The sequence below is a fragment of the Andrena cerasifolii genome, chromosome 16, assembly GCF_050908995.1.
Source record: "Andrena cerasifolii isolate SP2316 chromosome 16, iyAndCera1_principal, whole genome shotgun sequence".
NCBI classification, from domain to species: domain Eukaryota; kingdom Metazoa; phylum Arthropoda; class Insecta; order Hymenoptera; family Andrenidae; genus Andrena; species Andrena cerasifolii.
Genome location: NC_135133.1, coordinates 6,393,619 through 6,408,431, shown reverse-complemented (window position 1 = coordinate 6,408,431; position 14,813 = coordinate 6,393,619). Strand labels below are relative to the sequence as shown.

The 14,813-nt window shown below is 35.8% G+C and overlaps 5 protein-coding genes across 11 annotated transcripts; 3 read left to right on the top strand and 2 right to left on the bottom strand.

The window, feature by feature from the left end:
- The first annotated feature begins 128 nt into the window (after positions 1–128).
- On the top strand, positions 129–1,698 carry LOC143377733 (dehydrogenase/reductase SDR family member 4-like). Its single transcript, XM_076829372.1, has 5 exons — positions 129–479; positions 644–821; positions 916–1,140; positions 1,212–1,346; positions 1,434–1,698. Exons 1-5 carry the CDS (start codon positions 367–369, stop codon positions 1,599–1,601), a joined length of 819 nt encoding a protein of 272 aa, XP_076685487.1. The 5' UTR covers positions 129–366; the 3' UTR covers positions 1,602–1,698.
- A 381-nt stretch (positions 1,699–2,079) lies between these two features.
- On the top strand, positions 2,080–3,121 carry LOC143377734 (bublin coiled-coil protein-like). The gene is made up of 3 exons (XM_076829373.1): positions 2,080–2,305; positions 2,473–2,656; positions 2,740–3,121. The coding sequence occupies exons 1-2, from the start codon at positions 2,200–2,202 to the stop codon at positions 2,637–2,639; spliced, it is 273 nt and encodes a 90-aa protein (XP_076685488.1). The 5' UTR covers positions 2,080–2,199; the 3' UTR covers positions 2,640–2,656; positions 2,740–3,121.
- On the bottom strand, positions 2,628–5,114 carry LOC143377731 (pyrimidine-specific ribonucleoside hydrolase RihA-like). 2 transcript variants are annotated; one of them, XM_076829370.1, is made up of 6 exons: positions 4,768–5,114; positions 4,276–4,488; positions 3,622–3,922; positions 3,407–3,543; positions 3,030–3,341; positions 2,628–2,985 (listed from the first exon to the last, which is right to left on the bottom strand). In XM_076829370.1, the coding sequence occupies exons 2-6, from the start codon at positions 4,465–4,467 to the stop codon at positions 2,983–2,985; spliced, it is 945 nt and encodes a 314-aa protein (XP_076685485.1). In that variant the 5' UTR covers positions 4,468–4,488; positions 4,768–5,114; the 3' UTR covers positions 2,628–2,982. The 2 variants fall into 2 exon arrangements, with proteins under 2 accessions (XP_076685485.1, XP_076685484.1); XM_076829369.1 differs by having other exon boundaries at positions 2,628–3,341; positions 4,768–5,111.
- Positions 5,115–5,898: 784 nt separating this feature from the next.
- On the top strand, positions 5,899–10,956 carry Kap3 (kinesin associated protein 3). Of its 3 annotated transcripts, XM_076829356.1 has the most exons (17): positions 5,900–6,067; positions 6,214–6,331; positions 6,421–6,589; positions 7,030–7,236; positions 7,309–7,445; positions 7,509–7,836; positions 7,903–8,081; positions 8,151–8,420; positions 8,481–8,699; positions 8,772–8,937; positions 9,018–9,143; positions 9,207–9,311; positions 9,431–9,516; positions 9,599–9,785; positions 9,870–9,960; positions 10,038–10,179; positions 10,749–10,956. In XM_076829356.1, exons 1-16 carry the CDS (start codon positions 6,042–6,044, stop codon positions 10,174–10,176), a joined length of 2,553 nt encoding a protein of 850 aa, XP_076685471.1. In that variant the 5' UTR covers positions 5,900–6,041; the 3' UTR covers positions 10,177–10,179; positions 10,749–10,956. The 3 variants fall into 3 exon arrangements, with proteins under 3 accessions (XP_076685472.1, XP_076685471.1, XP_076685470.1); XM_076829357.1 differs by having other exon boundaries at positions 5,899–6,067; positions 9,207–9,305; positions 10,038–10,956; XM_076829355.1 differs by having other exon boundaries at positions 5,901–6,067; positions 10,038–10,956.
- Positions 9,307–14,802, bottom strand: LOC143377727 (ribonuclease P protein subunit p40). Of its 4 annotated transcripts, XM_076829361.1 has the most exons (6): positions 14,518–14,802; positions 14,284–14,428; positions 13,803–13,967; positions 11,705–11,830; positions 11,435–11,618; positions 9,307–11,362 (listed from the first exon to the last, which is right to left on the bottom strand). In XM_076829361.1, the coding sequence occupies exons 1-6, from the start codon at positions 14,635–14,637 to the stop codon at positions 11,023–11,025; spliced, it is 1,080 nt and encodes a 359-aa protein (XP_076685476.1). In that variant the 5' UTR covers positions 14,638–14,802; the 3' UTR covers positions 9,307–11,022. The 4 variants fall into 4 exon arrangements, with proteins under 4 accessions (XP_076685476.1, XP_076685477.1, XP_076685475.1 ...); XM_076829362.1 differs by lacking the exons at positions 14,284–14,428; positions 14,518–14,802 and adding an exon at positions 14,062–14,265 and having other exon boundaries at positions 13,507–13,967; XM_076829360.1 differs by lacking the exons at positions 9,307–11,362; positions 11,435–11,618; positions 11,705–11,830; positions 14,284–14,428; positions 14,518–14,802 and adding exons at positions 12,013–13,437; positions 14,062–14,269 and having other exon boundaries at positions 13,507–13,967.
- Between the last annotated feature and the right edge of the window lie 11 nt (positions 14,803–14,813).

The window sequence follows — 14,813 nt, the reverse complement described above, 5'->3', positions numbered from 1 at the left end:
GTATATAGTATGTAATTTGCATGATACACTCAAGTTTCCATTTTGTTTAAAGAATGTTAACATCATATATATATGAACTATTTATAATACTTATACATATATAAAACGTGATTCATATTGAATATATTGAACTAAAATTTAGCAATTAAAATATGCACTAAATTCAATTTGATACTTAAATGATGTGTATTTTTCATTGATAAAAATGTGCACTGTCATACTTTAATCATTTACACATACAATCAACTGCAAACCTTTCTTCGCGATAGCGATAGCGAACGTTTTCTGACGAAAGTTTGTAGGAGTAAGAAGTGCTTAAGCAATTTAAATATATTAATATATAATATTTAATAACATTTCGCTGTCATGTTGCGCACATCGCTCAATCAAAATATACGGAAATTTAGCCTCAATTCATCAGGTGTAAAATGCAATCGGCTAGACGGGAAAATAGCAATCGTCACAGCATCGACAGATGGGTAAATTAAACTGTTAAAACAATTTAAAAATAATTCACTTTATTATGCAAAACGTATAACTTAACCTTTTATATTAAAATTTTAAGTTCGATTGGATACTGTAATACTTGTACACTTTGTAATTGACGAACCATAAAGTTTGAATGAAACATATTCGATTGCAGAATAGGGTTTGCAATAGCAAAACGTTTAGCTCAAGAAGGCGCCAAAGTAATGATTAGCAGTCGCCGAGAATCCAATGTAAAGAAAGCTGTGGAACAACTGAAATCTGAAGGTTTACTGGCGTGTGGTACTATTTGCCATGTTGGCAAAAAAGAAGATAGGGAACGCCTTTTTCAAAAGGTAAGAATACTTCAAATCATAGTATAAGTAGGTACTATTCTTTACGAAGTGAAATAATTTATCGATGTTAATAATAATAATAATAATATTGTAGACAAAAGAGGAGTTTGGTGGTTTAGATATTCTTGTATCTAATGCAGCTAGTAATCCGAGCGCATCTACAATTTTTGATACCTCGGAAGAAGTGTGGGACAAAATCTTTGATGTGAATGTTAAAAGTAGTTTTCTTCTGATGAAAGAATCTTTGCCACTTCTCAGAGAGAGCAAGTCTCCTTCTATGATCATTATATCTTCGATAGCAGGGTATACACCGTTTACTGTAAGTATTTGAGCCTCGTGTTTACAATGAAGTTTTATAACATTACGATTAATATGCACTGTGTACATTAGCTGCTAGGGGCGTATGCTATCAGTAAGACAGCATTATTAGGTCTTAATCAAGTTGCTGCTGCTACTCTTGCATCTGAGGGAATTCGGGTCAATTGTATAGCACCTGGTATCATAAAGACCAAATTTTCGCAACTTGTACGTATTTACACGTACTTCTGTAAACTGTATCTTTAAGTAACAACGTATGTATGTACATTGCATATATCTGTTTATATTTTATAGATCGTTGAAGGTGAGACAGGCGAAGCAACTCTGTCGACAATACCGATGCAGAAATTTGGCGAACCAAGTAGTATAGCAGCAGTTGCCGCATTTTTGGCAAGCGACGATGCTTCTTATATTACTGGTGAAACTATTGTTGCAGCTGGTGGAATGCAGTCTCGACTTTAAACATTTGTCATGAAACTACACCTGAAATAAAAATCTTTATATTTGTTTTTATATCATGTAGAGTTTAATAAAACGTTACGTGTCCGTTTCTTTTTAAGAGGCATACATGTGAATCCCGAAACTTAGTACCAAGGACCCCGTTCAGGTGGTGAATGTGGTTTATTGTAAATTATGATCTTCAATGTAGTATCGGAAAATGTGTCCGCGATTTCTATTGATCGACGCCATTGCTCTCCTGAACCGGAAATAGAGAGAACAAGTAAATAAGATCTACCAATTGGATTCCACAACACTCAGCGAAAAGTAGGATCAGCAGCATACTTCATTTAATACTGAGGCGTGTGATCTTTGAACTAAGGAGGGCAGTATTCTTTTAAAATGTGCCCGCCGATTTGTGACTTCCGCTTTAGGACAAAATGGTGGACACATTTTCCGATTACTACCTAGAGGATCACTAATTCTAAAAGATGGCGCGGTTTAAATTGTCACAGAGGTTAAGTTCCACACATATTCAGTATATATAGATCAGTGGCATGACCTAAAGTAAAGACACACCTTTGCTTATTCTCTAAACATATCTAATAGCAGTTTCTAGTTAATGCAGATGGCAGAAGAAAATATGGTGCAGGATGCAGTGCAACCCGAAGAAAATCATAACGGTGACGGAGCCGATTGGGAAAATGATGAAAATTTTAATGACGCTGGTAAACATGTCTGTTCTTTCCATAAGAAATAATATGACAGCGTCATCTTTCTATTCTGTTCGATATTCCAGTGTATAGATACTTTTGAAGATCTTCTAATAAAAACGTTTAAACATGTAAACTGTTCTACGATATTTGATGCTTATCTAACAGCGTTGCATTTCTAGAATTTCAGGCAATAAATGCTCAGTTGGATCAGCTCAATTGTGTTTTGGATAACCTTGAACAGAAGAATGATAACATACTTGCGGAATTAATTGATCTATTGCAATCGAATCGAGAGGCGAGGAGACAATTCCAAGAATGTCAGGAGTCATTAAAGTCAGATGTATAAAGTTTTATTTATAAAAGGTACATAACCTATTGCCTTACACAAAACGGGCAATACTTACATAACTTTCGCTTATAATCGACTAATATCAATGTTGTTCCAGATCCTATAATGTAAATGTATGTGATAACAAATTAGACGACAATATTGTACCATATTTGTACTACTCTGTAGTATAATGTAGTACACTGCTTCGACATTCGAAGATTGAACATTCCTATTGAAGATAATTCAATGGCATGTAGAATTATATATGTTCGAATGCTTATATAGCGCACTTTAGGGCAAATTTAGGATTATACATAAATATTTATATCGTTTGTGTACATATGTACAGCTCTCTGTATCACTGATTTTATCCTATTACATGGCTGTATTAAAATCTGTATCAACAGAGGAGACTAAAGCTACTTTAAACATTTCTGAATCAATATCTTGAATTAGAAACACATTTGGCTCATTTGATAATAAATGATCGAGCACCACTTGACCTCTTGTTCTATTCCCACTTAATTCAATATCAGCATGATACGACACTACATTCCGAGCAATCTCAGGGTTCAATAAAATTCCAGCTAAAATTGCGTCGCATGCGATGTAATTGGGAAAGTGTTTCTTTCGTGTTTTGTTGCATCCATTTTCGATGTCGTTCATGAAATGCACGCAAGGTTTATTTATTTTGCCAAATATATCTTTTCGCCATTCCTAAAAGGCTACCAATTAGTTTGCGCATCCTTGTTGGGTTCTATTATTATCTTCGTTATACTTACATGCGAAATACAAGATTTCAAACACGTTTCCCATGGTAACAACCATAAAGGTCTTTTGTTGCTATTGAAAACTATGTGCACACTTTCTGGATCCATGTAAAAGTTAAATTCTGCTTGCGGTGTTATATTACCCTGCGCTAATAATAGATTTTATTCAAGACCTATTCTTAAATCTATCCGAGTTAAAATTGAAGCAGAACTTGCGATACAGTTACCTGTTGTATTTCCTCCCATAATGTAAAATTCTTTAATGTTATTTACAAACTGGGGATACATTTTTATAGCTAATGCCACGTTTGTTAATGGACCCAGGCATACAACGGTAGTTTCACCGGGATCTTCCATGACGATTCTATGCATAGCACATACGGCATGTTCTGCCTGCAGTTTACTTGTATCCGTTTTGGTCGTATACACATCTCCGAAACCATCGCTGCCATGATACTGATCATCGGCTGCGTGCTTTGCATTTTGAGTACAAAGTAAAGGTGCATGTGCTCCTTGAAAGACTGGTATCTTCAAAGCGATTTACAATGAAAATTTAATGTACCCTTCGTTCCAGTTTAATAGAACATACAGTATTGTCTCGTTAGCGACTCGCTGGTCGGGACCGGCGTTGAGTCGGTATCGTGAACAGAACCCTAATTCCGAGTGTTCGTTTCTCGCTTCTTTCTGGCCGGAGGGGGGAGCGAGATGGAACATCAACGCGTCGTCGGTCTCGTACCGTCCTCGCTCGCTCTCGTTCCATCTCGCTCTCGCTTTCGCCGGGCAAGAGTGAGACAAAAGTGGTGGGGATAGCGAAGAGTCGGTACGTGTGCACAAAATCGAATCGCTAACGAGACAATACAGGTATACAGAACGAGACTTACATCCGATGCTTTGCAAACATCTAATGTTCTAAATACATTAGTGACTACATTATCCACTGTTGTATTTCCATTTACGCAAGTGATCGCTTTAATCTGAATTTGCTTTTGCTTGTGAGCAGCTATTAGAAGTATTAACGCTAATGCATCATCTACGCCAGCATCGCAATCAATGATAAAACTTTTCCCTGTCATGGTAACTTTAAAATATTTTACCTATATTACAGTATAAATGATATATTACTTATATATAAACTAGCTTTACTAAATACTCGACTTCGCCAGAAATTTAGATTCTATTTTATAAAGAAAAGAAAAATTTTATTTTTTTTTTTGGTGAAAATGATCACATTCATCTGGATTAGTCAGACATCATGAACTGAGGCACTTTTCGTGATCCCAGAGTTTATCGTTCGAAAGTTTTTAGGCGACAGACAAACACACAAACGTATAGAAACTTTCTGCTTTATATATTAAGATGTAGAATGTACGTACCAAAATTAATTAAATTGAAATTCTGTAGTTCTCCGCGAACGAATATCGCCTCAACGGACAACGACCCATTTACCGTTTACTTCTTATTCTGTACTGCTGATAACAGTTTTGCAAGGTCACGAAAAAATGTGATACATAAGTGATAAGAGATGACAATAATCGGTCGTGTGTTTTATCGCGTAAGAACGATATGTGTTCTGATTTTTTAATACAAACATTTTCGATAGAGACTAATATTAATTGCATTAAACGTGTTGAATTTAAATAGAATTAAGTCTAAGCTCAATCCATATACATGTACTAATATGCTCTATATGTTTCCAGATCTAAAACATAAATCTAGATAAAAAAGATTAACGGCTTGTTACTTAATTTATATTTTCAAAAGATTGGGTACAAAATTAATGATATTCTTTTCATCTAACAAGTGTGCCCGAATTATGGTTGGTTCATATGGTTTTATTTTTCCTTTACAGCTTACTTTCTATAAAGGTGGCGCTTCAGGAGTGGCGTTGTTGTGTGGTCTGCTGGAGATTTCTATATAGGCGGCTGGTCCGTGCCCGTGGAGCGCTGAAGCACTCAGCTCGCAAGTTGCGCGGGAATTTCAATGGTCGAGAGAAATGAAATAAAACACTTTCTGGATAATTCCTAAGATTGGATTTTAATCGATAGCTAGATGTTGGCTGTATTGCTAACAAGTTCGATCTGATGTTTTTACAAAATCACTCCTCGCTTGTAACCTCCGAGCGCCCTACTCCTCCAATTTCGGCGTGTTCCTCTGTCTCCTTCCCTGGATCCTTTCGTCCAATCAAGGTGGTGTTGTCCCTCAAACTTCGTCAGGGGGTTGTCCTTCAGCCATCTCTCCGTCCTTGGCCCTTCCTTCGCGCTCCTTAGTTCAAAGATCACATGCCTCAATATTAAATGAAGTTTGCTGCTGATCCCACTTTTCGCTGAATGTGTGGAATCCAATTGATAGATCTTATTTACTTGTTCTCTCTATTTCCGGTTCAGGAGAGCAATGGCGTCGATCAATAGAAAACGCGGACACATTTTCCGATCACTACCTAGAGGATCACTAGAATCGGTTGCTCTTCGAAGCCCTCTAGTAACGAGTTTATGAAGCATCGCCACGACGTAACGATTGAAAATGAATGACAAGCATACAAGCTTCTCGCGCAAACTGTGATAGGTGACTCTATCCAAGTTGAATTAATTATTAAAAATTGACAAGACAGTTGTGCTTTCATGCGTTAAATCGCAAATAAACTGTTGAAATGGACGAAGCAAAGTTTCTGAAGCGGTAGGCATTTTACAGTATGATCATATCATCGATCCATGTGTTACACAACTGTCACAGGAATTTGACACAAGCCTAGAAATGTTTTGTATCTGGTGAACCATTACGTATAACCTAAAACTGTAATAATTTGTATTGTTAATGTTTAGGAAAGTGAGATCCGGTACTTTAGATGTGCATCCAACAGAAAAAGCTTTGGTAGTGAATTACGATGTCGAGGCTTTGATCCTGGGTGAACTGGGAGATCCTATGTTAGGAGATCGTAAAGTAAGTTTAGTTTATTGTTGATCATCACAATGGAAATATATAGTTATGTTTAAAGTAATCGTTTGATTATAAATCGAATACATTTGTAGGAATGTCAAAAGATAATTCGACTGAAAAGTTTGAATGCAGATACAAATGTATCAATGTTGGCTAAGGAAGTGATCGAAAAATGTTCTCTAATACACGAATCGAAGCTTCGAGAAGTGGAACAATTGATTTATTATCTTCAAACCCGACGAAGCAATGATACAAGTGCAAGTAAGCTCAGACGCTTGTATGAAATTGATTTCATTGTTTTAGTTGCTCGTTTAAGGGGACTAGGCAGTCGAAAAATCGATTTTTTATTGCATTTTCTGAAAGTACTATCTTTTCTGAATAAAATGCCGCTTGGTTCATAGTAAAATTTGCAAAATTGTAGATTTGGCAGCTAAAAACGTCAAGCAGCAACCTATAGCGTCGCCTTTGCCCAGAAACTTTAAACGCGTTTTTCTCAAATATTTTTTTCTTCATTTTATCCTGATCACGAACGAATTGAGGTTCAGATCGACTTGGAAAAAATTACAGGATGTATAAAACATGTGCCATTTCAGGGCAAACGTCTTATAGGGTCCGTAAAAATTCGAGATTTTCATAAAAAAAAGTAAGAAGTCACCAGATTTTGGTAGCGTACAAACAATGATGGTTACCTTTTGTTACAGACAGCGATAATAATTCGCAACCTTCGAGGCCGGCATCGTCGAATTCAGTGTCTATAGAGAACGGGGAAATGGAGCGTGCAGTCATCAGTAACGTCGATGGTTACATTGAACTGTTATATGAAGAGATACCAGGAAAAATCAAAGGTTCATCATTGATTTTGCAATTAGCAAGGGTCCCCGATAATCTTCATGAATTAACGAAGAATGGTATTGGATATTTTTTAGTGGATAATTATTTACATTGACTTCAGAGTTTGTAATCGATTTTTATCCTCCTAGAATCTCTGTTAAGTGCTTTAGCCAGAGTTCTGAGGGAAGATTGGAGGCGTAGTATAGAACTCTCTACAAATATCGTCTATATATTTTTCTGTTTTTCAACCTATAGCCAATTCCACAATATCGTTCTTGAATATAGAGTAAGTAACGTAGAAATATTTGAGGAGGGAAAGCACGTTTAATGATTCATTTTTTATATCTAGATTGGGTCTTTATGTATGGACGTAATTGACTTTGAATTACGACGGTACGATCAGTGGAAAGAGGATATGGAGAAGCGCAGACGTCATTTTGAGAATACGACTGGTTTAACATTCTTCTCCAGTGGAAATGATAACTGTGATAAGAAGACAAAGGTTATTGACGATATTTGGAATACAGATGGTCCTCTAGATTGTGAGGTGAAAAAGCGATCTAACGAAATAGCTACTACTGTAACTGAAAGTGATATAAAGAAATTAAAAGAGGAGCTCGAGAAGAGTCGAAAGAAATTCAAAAGTTTAACAAAGAAGCAAGAGCAATTATTGCGAGGTGCGCAATTTTACATTTCCGTTCTATTAATGCGCTTCAACTGTTACATAAAAATTTCTATTACAGTGGCCTTTTATTTATTACTAAATATTGCTGAGAACATGGAAGTTGAGAGGAAAATGAGGAAAAAGAATGTAATTGGTATGCTGATTAAGACACTGGATAGGACAAATACTGATTTATTGATACTTGTTATTGCATTTTTGAAAAAGCTATCTATATTTCGCGAGAATAAAGATATAATGGTAAATGTTTTTAATAAAAGCTTTAAACATCGAATAATATCCATTAGTCATGCATTGTTTTTGTTTTAGGCCGAGAGAAATATTATTGAAAAAATACCGAGACTTTTACAGAATAACAATGCAGATCTTGTTCTAAGCACTTTAAAATTACTATTCAATCTGTCTTTCGATGCGAAGCTTAGAGCAAAAATGATAAGAGTTGGTTTATTACCGAAGTTAATTAAACTGCTTGGTCAAAGTGATATAAAAAATAAAACAACAATCTTGGGATTATTATATCATGCCAGCATGGATGATAAAGTGATGACTATGTTTACAAATGCAGAATGCATTCAAATGGTTAGTACTATAAAAATCTCACGTAATTAAGGTTTATCTAACTTGCAAATGTTTCTTAAGGTAACGAATATGATCTTGAATTCTGAGGATGATCAACCGAAACTGGAATTGCTAGCACTCGGTATAAACCTGGCAACTAATAGTAAAAATGCTCAGCACATGGTGGAAAATAACCGTTTACAAGGTTTCATAAAGAAAGCATTTAGAAATCAGGATCCTCTGATAATGAAAATGATTCGAAATATTTCTCAACACGATTCAACTAAAGAGAGTTTCGTTGTACGCAATTATTTCACTATATGATATAATGTTTTTAACGAAAGTGTTGAAATACCGCTTTCTAAATTTTAGGAATTTGTGGGCGATTTTGCTATGGCCTTAAATCAATCAGACTCTCAAGATTTTGTATTGGAAGTTATAGGGGTATTGGGTAATTTAGAATTACCTGACTTGGATTATTCGCAAATTCTTCACCGATGCGATTTGATACCGTGGATACGCAATAATCTCGTTCCAGGTACCGCTTTTATCTGGCATTTAAATGCATTTATTCGTAAAATTCATTCATAAAATATAATTGCTGATTTATTTGAATAGGTAAAGCGCCAGACGATCTAGTCCTCGAGATCGTTATATTTTTGGGTACAGCAGCGTACGATGAAGATTGCGCCCGTTTATTATGCAAGGCTGATATATTACTTTCGCTTATCGAACTTCTCAAAGGTTTGTATAACAATTAAGTATGCGAAATAAATGTCAATTCTCCAATGAGAATAATTTTCACAGCGAAACAAGAGGACGACGAAATGGTGCTGCAAATAATCTATGTGTTTTATCAAATATCTAAACACGATTCGACAAGGGACTATTTAATACGCGAGACTGGTAATGGTAATAATCAAATTCTTTATTTTATTCTGATAGAATACATAATTAAAGTATAAAGTTGGTACATTGAAGGCAGGACACTTTTCACGTTTTATATATCGAAATACTCGTCTTACTTGCAGAAGCACCCGGATATTTAATCGATCTGATGCATGACAAAAATCCCGCGATTAGGAAAGTCTGTGATGCATGCTTGGACGTGATCGCTGTAAGTGCATTTCTCCGATAATTTCATTCTGTAATGGCTTTTCAATATAACAAATGGAACTGGATTAATCGTGATATTTTAGATGTGCGATAAAAATTGGGCAGCTCGGATAAAAGTGGAAAAGTTCCGATCACACAATCAGCAGTGGTTAGAAATGGTCGAATCCATAACAAATGACACCACTAATCATTTGTTGCCGGAAGAAGATGATAGTCTTTCACCATTTATGAATGGTGACCTATTAAAACATACAATGTTATTTCCATCTGGTAAATAGTGTTGCTGCACGTGTATTCATGTACCTTTTGTATAGTTATCAGCGGGCTGTTATAACAGTATTAAATTTGTAATAGGTAATGTAGCATCATTTAGTGCAGATGACAGATTTTCAATTATGAAAAATTCATCAGAGTCGTCTGAAAACCAAAGTCGCCCGGTCAGCAGGTAAATTTTCTTCGCAATTCACAATCCTCTGAGTCCGTCAATTTTAAATTATATTTTCGCATGGTAATGTGTTTCAGGTATAAAGATTTCGATGAAATAGGCGAACTTATGGCGCGTTCCAAATCTCGGATGTCTGTTGGCTCTGGCATCGAAGATCTCTATTATAATTCTAGAGTTAAATTTGCCGAATCAGACAATTCGCATGTGTTAATATGAAAGGTAACGTGCATTAACTAAGGTCGTGAACTAGTTGCAATAACAATTTCGTGATTCTAAATCATATTGTCCCTTTTACGTAAAAAGTCTTTACAAATATACATAATGATTCATAGGGTGGTTGCTCCGTTCGTTTAATCTTGTTTTAAAAATGAAGTCGACACTTTTTGAATGTCATAACTGTCTTCACGCTATGTAAGTTTTACATAGTATGCACTATTATATCAATACGAATGGACGCTTTCAGCGACCCTTGCGTGGATCACTCTGTATTTATTTATTTGCAAAAAGTATTTATTGAAAGCTTTAAGAACTATGCACTTGATAAGTTACTTCGATCTCATAACGGTATCAAGCCAATAAAATTAATCACTCGGTATTATTTACAAAAGAATTTTAGAAGGCTTTTTGTGTATGTGATAAGTTACTTTGATCTCGTAATCTAGTATGTTTTATACTTATTTCAATGAGTTAATTCAATTTATATAGCAACGCTCAATATAAATTGATTTCTAGTCTCGTAACATTACGAAGTAATTGCTACGATAATGTGATATGATTTTTTCCACTAGGTAATTTTAGTACGTGCAATAGCGTAACACTAAACTAAATCAATTTATTAAGGCTTGTAAAGCAGGTTCTTTAGGTTTGGCTTAATTCTTTACACTACAAAAATATTGATGTAAAATGATATTATATTGAAACAAAAAAGACGTGTTATTCGTAAACGTTTATTATCTTCTATACAATAATAAACGATGTATAGGTTGCAATATATAACTGCTTTTCATACCAAAGGTCTTATTTGTAATATCGATTGCGGCGTGCGACAAGCTTAATGGTTATTCAGAAAATCCTCGGCTTATTATTCGAGCTTAGACTTTTTCGTATGACAGAATTAGCAGCTGGTCTAAACACAATGGTATAACTATTGTCGCCATCGGTGTAAAACGTGTGCTCTTTCAAATCCCAACTAACAGGACTGTCCGAAAATCCTTGTACGTGTAAAGCAGCCCATGGCAAAGTTTCTCGTGCGGATACATATTTTCTCATGGCGTTATATAAATCTGCTATTTGTTTCCTTGTAAAAAAACCAGTCCATTGTAGGTATTGTACTTGACCAATGTCTGTGAATGGAGATGGACATGTGTATGTGTTCACGTAGTCGTCTCCCTTATTATTCTTCCTGAAGAAATCAGTGCTTTGTTAAGAGTATTATTTCCTTTTTATATATCAGCCTGAGATATCTTATACGTACAAAGCGCCGGATATACAGAAAACACCGAGCCACTCGAAAAATTTATCGATATCCAAGTCCTTGGAAATTCTTGGTACTTGTAAAGAATATTCGAGCTTTTGCGAAAAGGTTTGATGGCAAAGAGAAACATTATACTGGTGATCGTAAAACCATGCTGCTACTGATGACGGGCACAGATTCTCATCTTCAACAATAAAATGAGTTATAGAAAAAAAAGACATGCATAAACATAAGTTGAATTACACTTTGAAAAAAAGAGAAAGGAGTTACCTGGTGGATTCCACGCTACGATTACATCAAATGTCTGCTTAAATCGCTCCTTCAATGCTGTTCGGGTGTGCTCGTAATTCTTCTTGCCGGGCGTAAAACTTTCAGATTTTAAATCAATAGTCACAACTTTTGATTCATGTTACCGGTAAAAAACAAAAATAAACGAAAAATAGGAATGGTGAAATGTGAATCTACTGATTCGAAGATGAAAAGCATGGAAATTTCGTTGAGAAGCTTCAATTAGAACTTATGGTAGCAAACGATTAAGATTTTTAGTTACTCGTAAATACACATTTTCTAGTAAAATCTTTTTCTATGGAAATATATAAACTTCTTTATTTTAAGTTTGTTGTTCCGTTAGTTCGTCTACAAATATCTGTACAACCACTGCAGTGTTACTTATCAAATTTATATACAACTTTATTCAATTTGATTGTATAAAAAACATATGCTCTTAAATTTCTCGCAATTATTATATCACTTTCGGCATCTCACTTATGCAAAAGATAAACTTGGACTTATATCCAGATTTGTATTGGTGCTTTTCAATTGTTCTTTGAAACTATTTAATTCTGCGGGCGATATTCCTTGCCAACTCTCTAACTCTGACAGACGTCGTAAGTTATGACAATATTGCATTAACAATTGCACAGTTTTCATCGATAGATCATGACTGTATAATATTTTGAGCTCCTCCAGCTTGCTCAATGGGTTTCCCAGAAATATTCTTCTCATCGTCTCGTCCCCGATACCGGTCGATGAACCCAGCTGAATGAATCTGATGTTTATACAGCAAGAAAGCAAAAATTCTAAGTGCATGTTTGCGCATTCTGCTACACACTTGATTCTTTCTAAAGAACGGAATGGCGGGACTGTAAGCCTTCTTGGATAAGCCGGTGCATGTTCTAAGAATTCGCAGTTGTAAAAAACTAGGCTCTTTATGTCTGGGCAATACTGACTTATCAATATAAGTGCATTCAAGTCAATTTGTTCTACATGCTCCAAGTGCAGACTCGTAATTGTACGACCCTTTATTTCCAACAACGTCTTTATCCCATGGGCATAAAAGTCGCAAGATAAAAGCTTCAATTCTTTTAAATAATCAAAAGTAGCTAGAACTGTTAAATCGACAATTCGTTCATCGCGTAATAAACAAAGACTCGTTATATACGGGCACATATCGACTAAAAGACATAAATGTTCCATACTGAAATTTCGACTCTCAAATGTTCCGATATGAAAAGACCTTTTAATGTCCATCTCCTGATGAATATGTTCTAAAACATACCCAAACTCGTCGCATCTACCAATATCCTCTATGTTTAAATGTTCTAAAAAGAGGTTCGCATAACCGAGTACGGTCATAGAGGTTCTACATAGCTTAATCTGTTTTAAATATTTACACGAAAGCAAAGCTTTGACACTGCGCTCCGTCACAGACCTAGACGCAGTTACATCTAGCTTCTGCAGTTTCTTACAATTCTGAGCTAAAGCTGCTATAATATTGTCTGTACAGTCGAAGCATAAAATAAAACATACTAAATTCGGCATAGCGGACACTCCATTGACAATAATCTTTTCGATATCAGACGTTCTCCAACCAGCCGAGCCTGAGCCTAAATCCAGAACCTCGAGGCCAACCATCTCATGCAACTTATTATAAAGAACGTGTCTCATGATCTTAGGCCAAGTAGAAAATTCGATCGCTTTCAGATGCGCACCTACAGCCACTTCTGTTAAATGAAGAGCGATCGTCATTTCCGACAGAAAGGCTGTAGTTACAGCGTAATCGTTGTATGTACCTCTAGTTTCTTTAACCAAATTGACAATCGCAGTTAGCACCGCTTGAGACAGCTTGTCGTACAAGTGTCTGGGTATACTGGAGCTCAGTAAATGCCTCATAAATTCTAACATCGTGCGCAGCTTGGTGTGTCCGTAGTCTGGATTAGTTTTGGAAATCGTGCAAATAAGCTTTGTCATGTATCTACCGAACATAGTCACGTATTCCCCGACGGAACACAAAGCTAGATCCACTAGCATAGGTACTTGGTGTTTTCTTGGCATTCTGATCTGTTCGATTCTCGTTCTTAGAACTTACCATAACGTGTACGCACTTTACGATCAAAGAAGGAAACTTTGCCTTCTAAGCCGAGTCTTTGAAAGTCTTCTGTTAATAACGATAGTATCAGTCGCCCTGTTGGTGTGATAGCAACGAAATTATCCACGTCTATCCTGTTTCCAATCGTCAGAAGACTCAATTCTCCTAAAAACATTATTCGAAAGTATATAAAACATGATTGGAGCGCTATCTTTTATACACATACCGTATAAAAGATTAGCAAGCTGTCGCGTCTTACAATTATAACGTTGGCACCGATCCATAAGAATTTCCATTTATAGTGTAAAGATAAAAATTACTATTTCTAATGTAATTTAACATTCTTATCGTAGGTTTTACGCAGAAATAACAAACGTTTGGTATTCTTTGACATAATTAAGTGTCATTAATTTTTTTTCTTTGTCAAACAAAACCACAAGCTCGCGAGATATGTTTGTATTCGTGTGTCTTGATTGTTTACCTTTTTTAACAAATGCCTCGATAAATTCTTTGTTTACCAAATCGAGCACGTTCACCGCGTTGATACGGTAATAGTCGCTGTCTTCTGCGATGCACGTTCGCAATACATCTGGAATTCTGACTGTGTCAGGAAGCACCAAAGATACCTGGCACAAAGCCAATTGCGAGTTATGCAGATTTCTCAAACCATAACCTTCGCGATATTAAAATTAATTACAATTAATCCCCTACGTACGGAATGGTTAAAATAATGCGTTTCCACTGTGTTTGGCAAATCAGTCCTCTTGTGATCTCTCTTTTCTATGGAAAAGTGATGTTGAGGCGGTTTAAAGTCCCATACTTCTGGGCTGAGCATTTTAATTGCGAGAGGGTTGTTTTCAGAAATAAAGGATCGTTACTTTCGCATTACTACATCGAAATATACGCGTGTAGCACCATGTAGCACGCATTAGGAGCTTTTAAAGCCCAACGAAGCGTGTTCTGCGTGTTGCACGTGCTTCTAATTACCTTACCAGTGAATGTAACTTTATG

Bases quoted from the DNA above. Each gene is read 5' to 3' on its own strand.
- LOC143377731 (XM_076829369.1), bottom strand. From the start codon at position 4,467: ATGACAGGGAAAAGTTTTATCATTGATTGCGATGCTGGCGTAGATGAT. The intron at 3,923-4,275 runs GTAAGTCTCGTT...ATCGCTTTGAAG, and splicing joins ATGTTTGCAAAGCATCGGAT to ATACCAGTCTTTCAAGGAGC. The intron at 3,544-3,621 runs GTAACTGTATCG...ATCTATTATTAG, and splicing joins TATGGGAGGAAATACAACAG to CGCAGGGTAATATAACACCG.
- Kap3 (XM_076829356.1), top strand. From the start codon at position 6,042: ATGGACGAAGCAAAGTTTCTGAAGCG. The intron at 7,837-7,902 runs GTGCGCAATTTT...TTTCTATTACAG, and splicing joins GCAAGAGCAATTATTGCGAG to TGGCCTTTTATTTATTACTA. The intron at 8,082-8,150 runs GTAAATGTTTTT...TTTTTGTTTTAG, and splicing joins GCGAGAATAAAGATATAATG to GCCGAGAGAAATATTATTGA.
- LOC143377733 (XM_076829372.1), top strand. From the start codon at position 367: ATGTTGCGCACATCGCTCAATCAAAATATACGGAAATTTAGCCTCAAT. The intron at 822-915 runs GTAAGAATACTT...ATAATATTGTAG, and splicing joins GGGAACGCCTTTTTCAAAAG to ACAAAAGAGGAGTTTGGTGG. The intron at 1,141-1,211 runs GTAAGTATTTGA...TGTGTACATTAG, and splicing joins CAGGGTATACACCGTTTACT to CTGCTAGGGGCGTATGCTAT.
- LOC143377734 (XM_076829373.1), top strand. From the start codon at position 2,200: ATGCAGATGGCAGAAGAAAATATGGTGCAGGATGCAGTGCAACCCGAA. The intron at 2,306-2,472 runs GTAAACATGTCT...TTGCATTTCTAG, and splicing joins TGAAAATTTTAATGACGCTG to AATTTCAGGCAATAAATGCT.
- LOC143377727 (XM_076829359.1), bottom strand. From the start codon at position 13,768: ATGCCAAGAAAACACCAAGTACCTATGCTAGTGGATCTAGCTTTGTGT.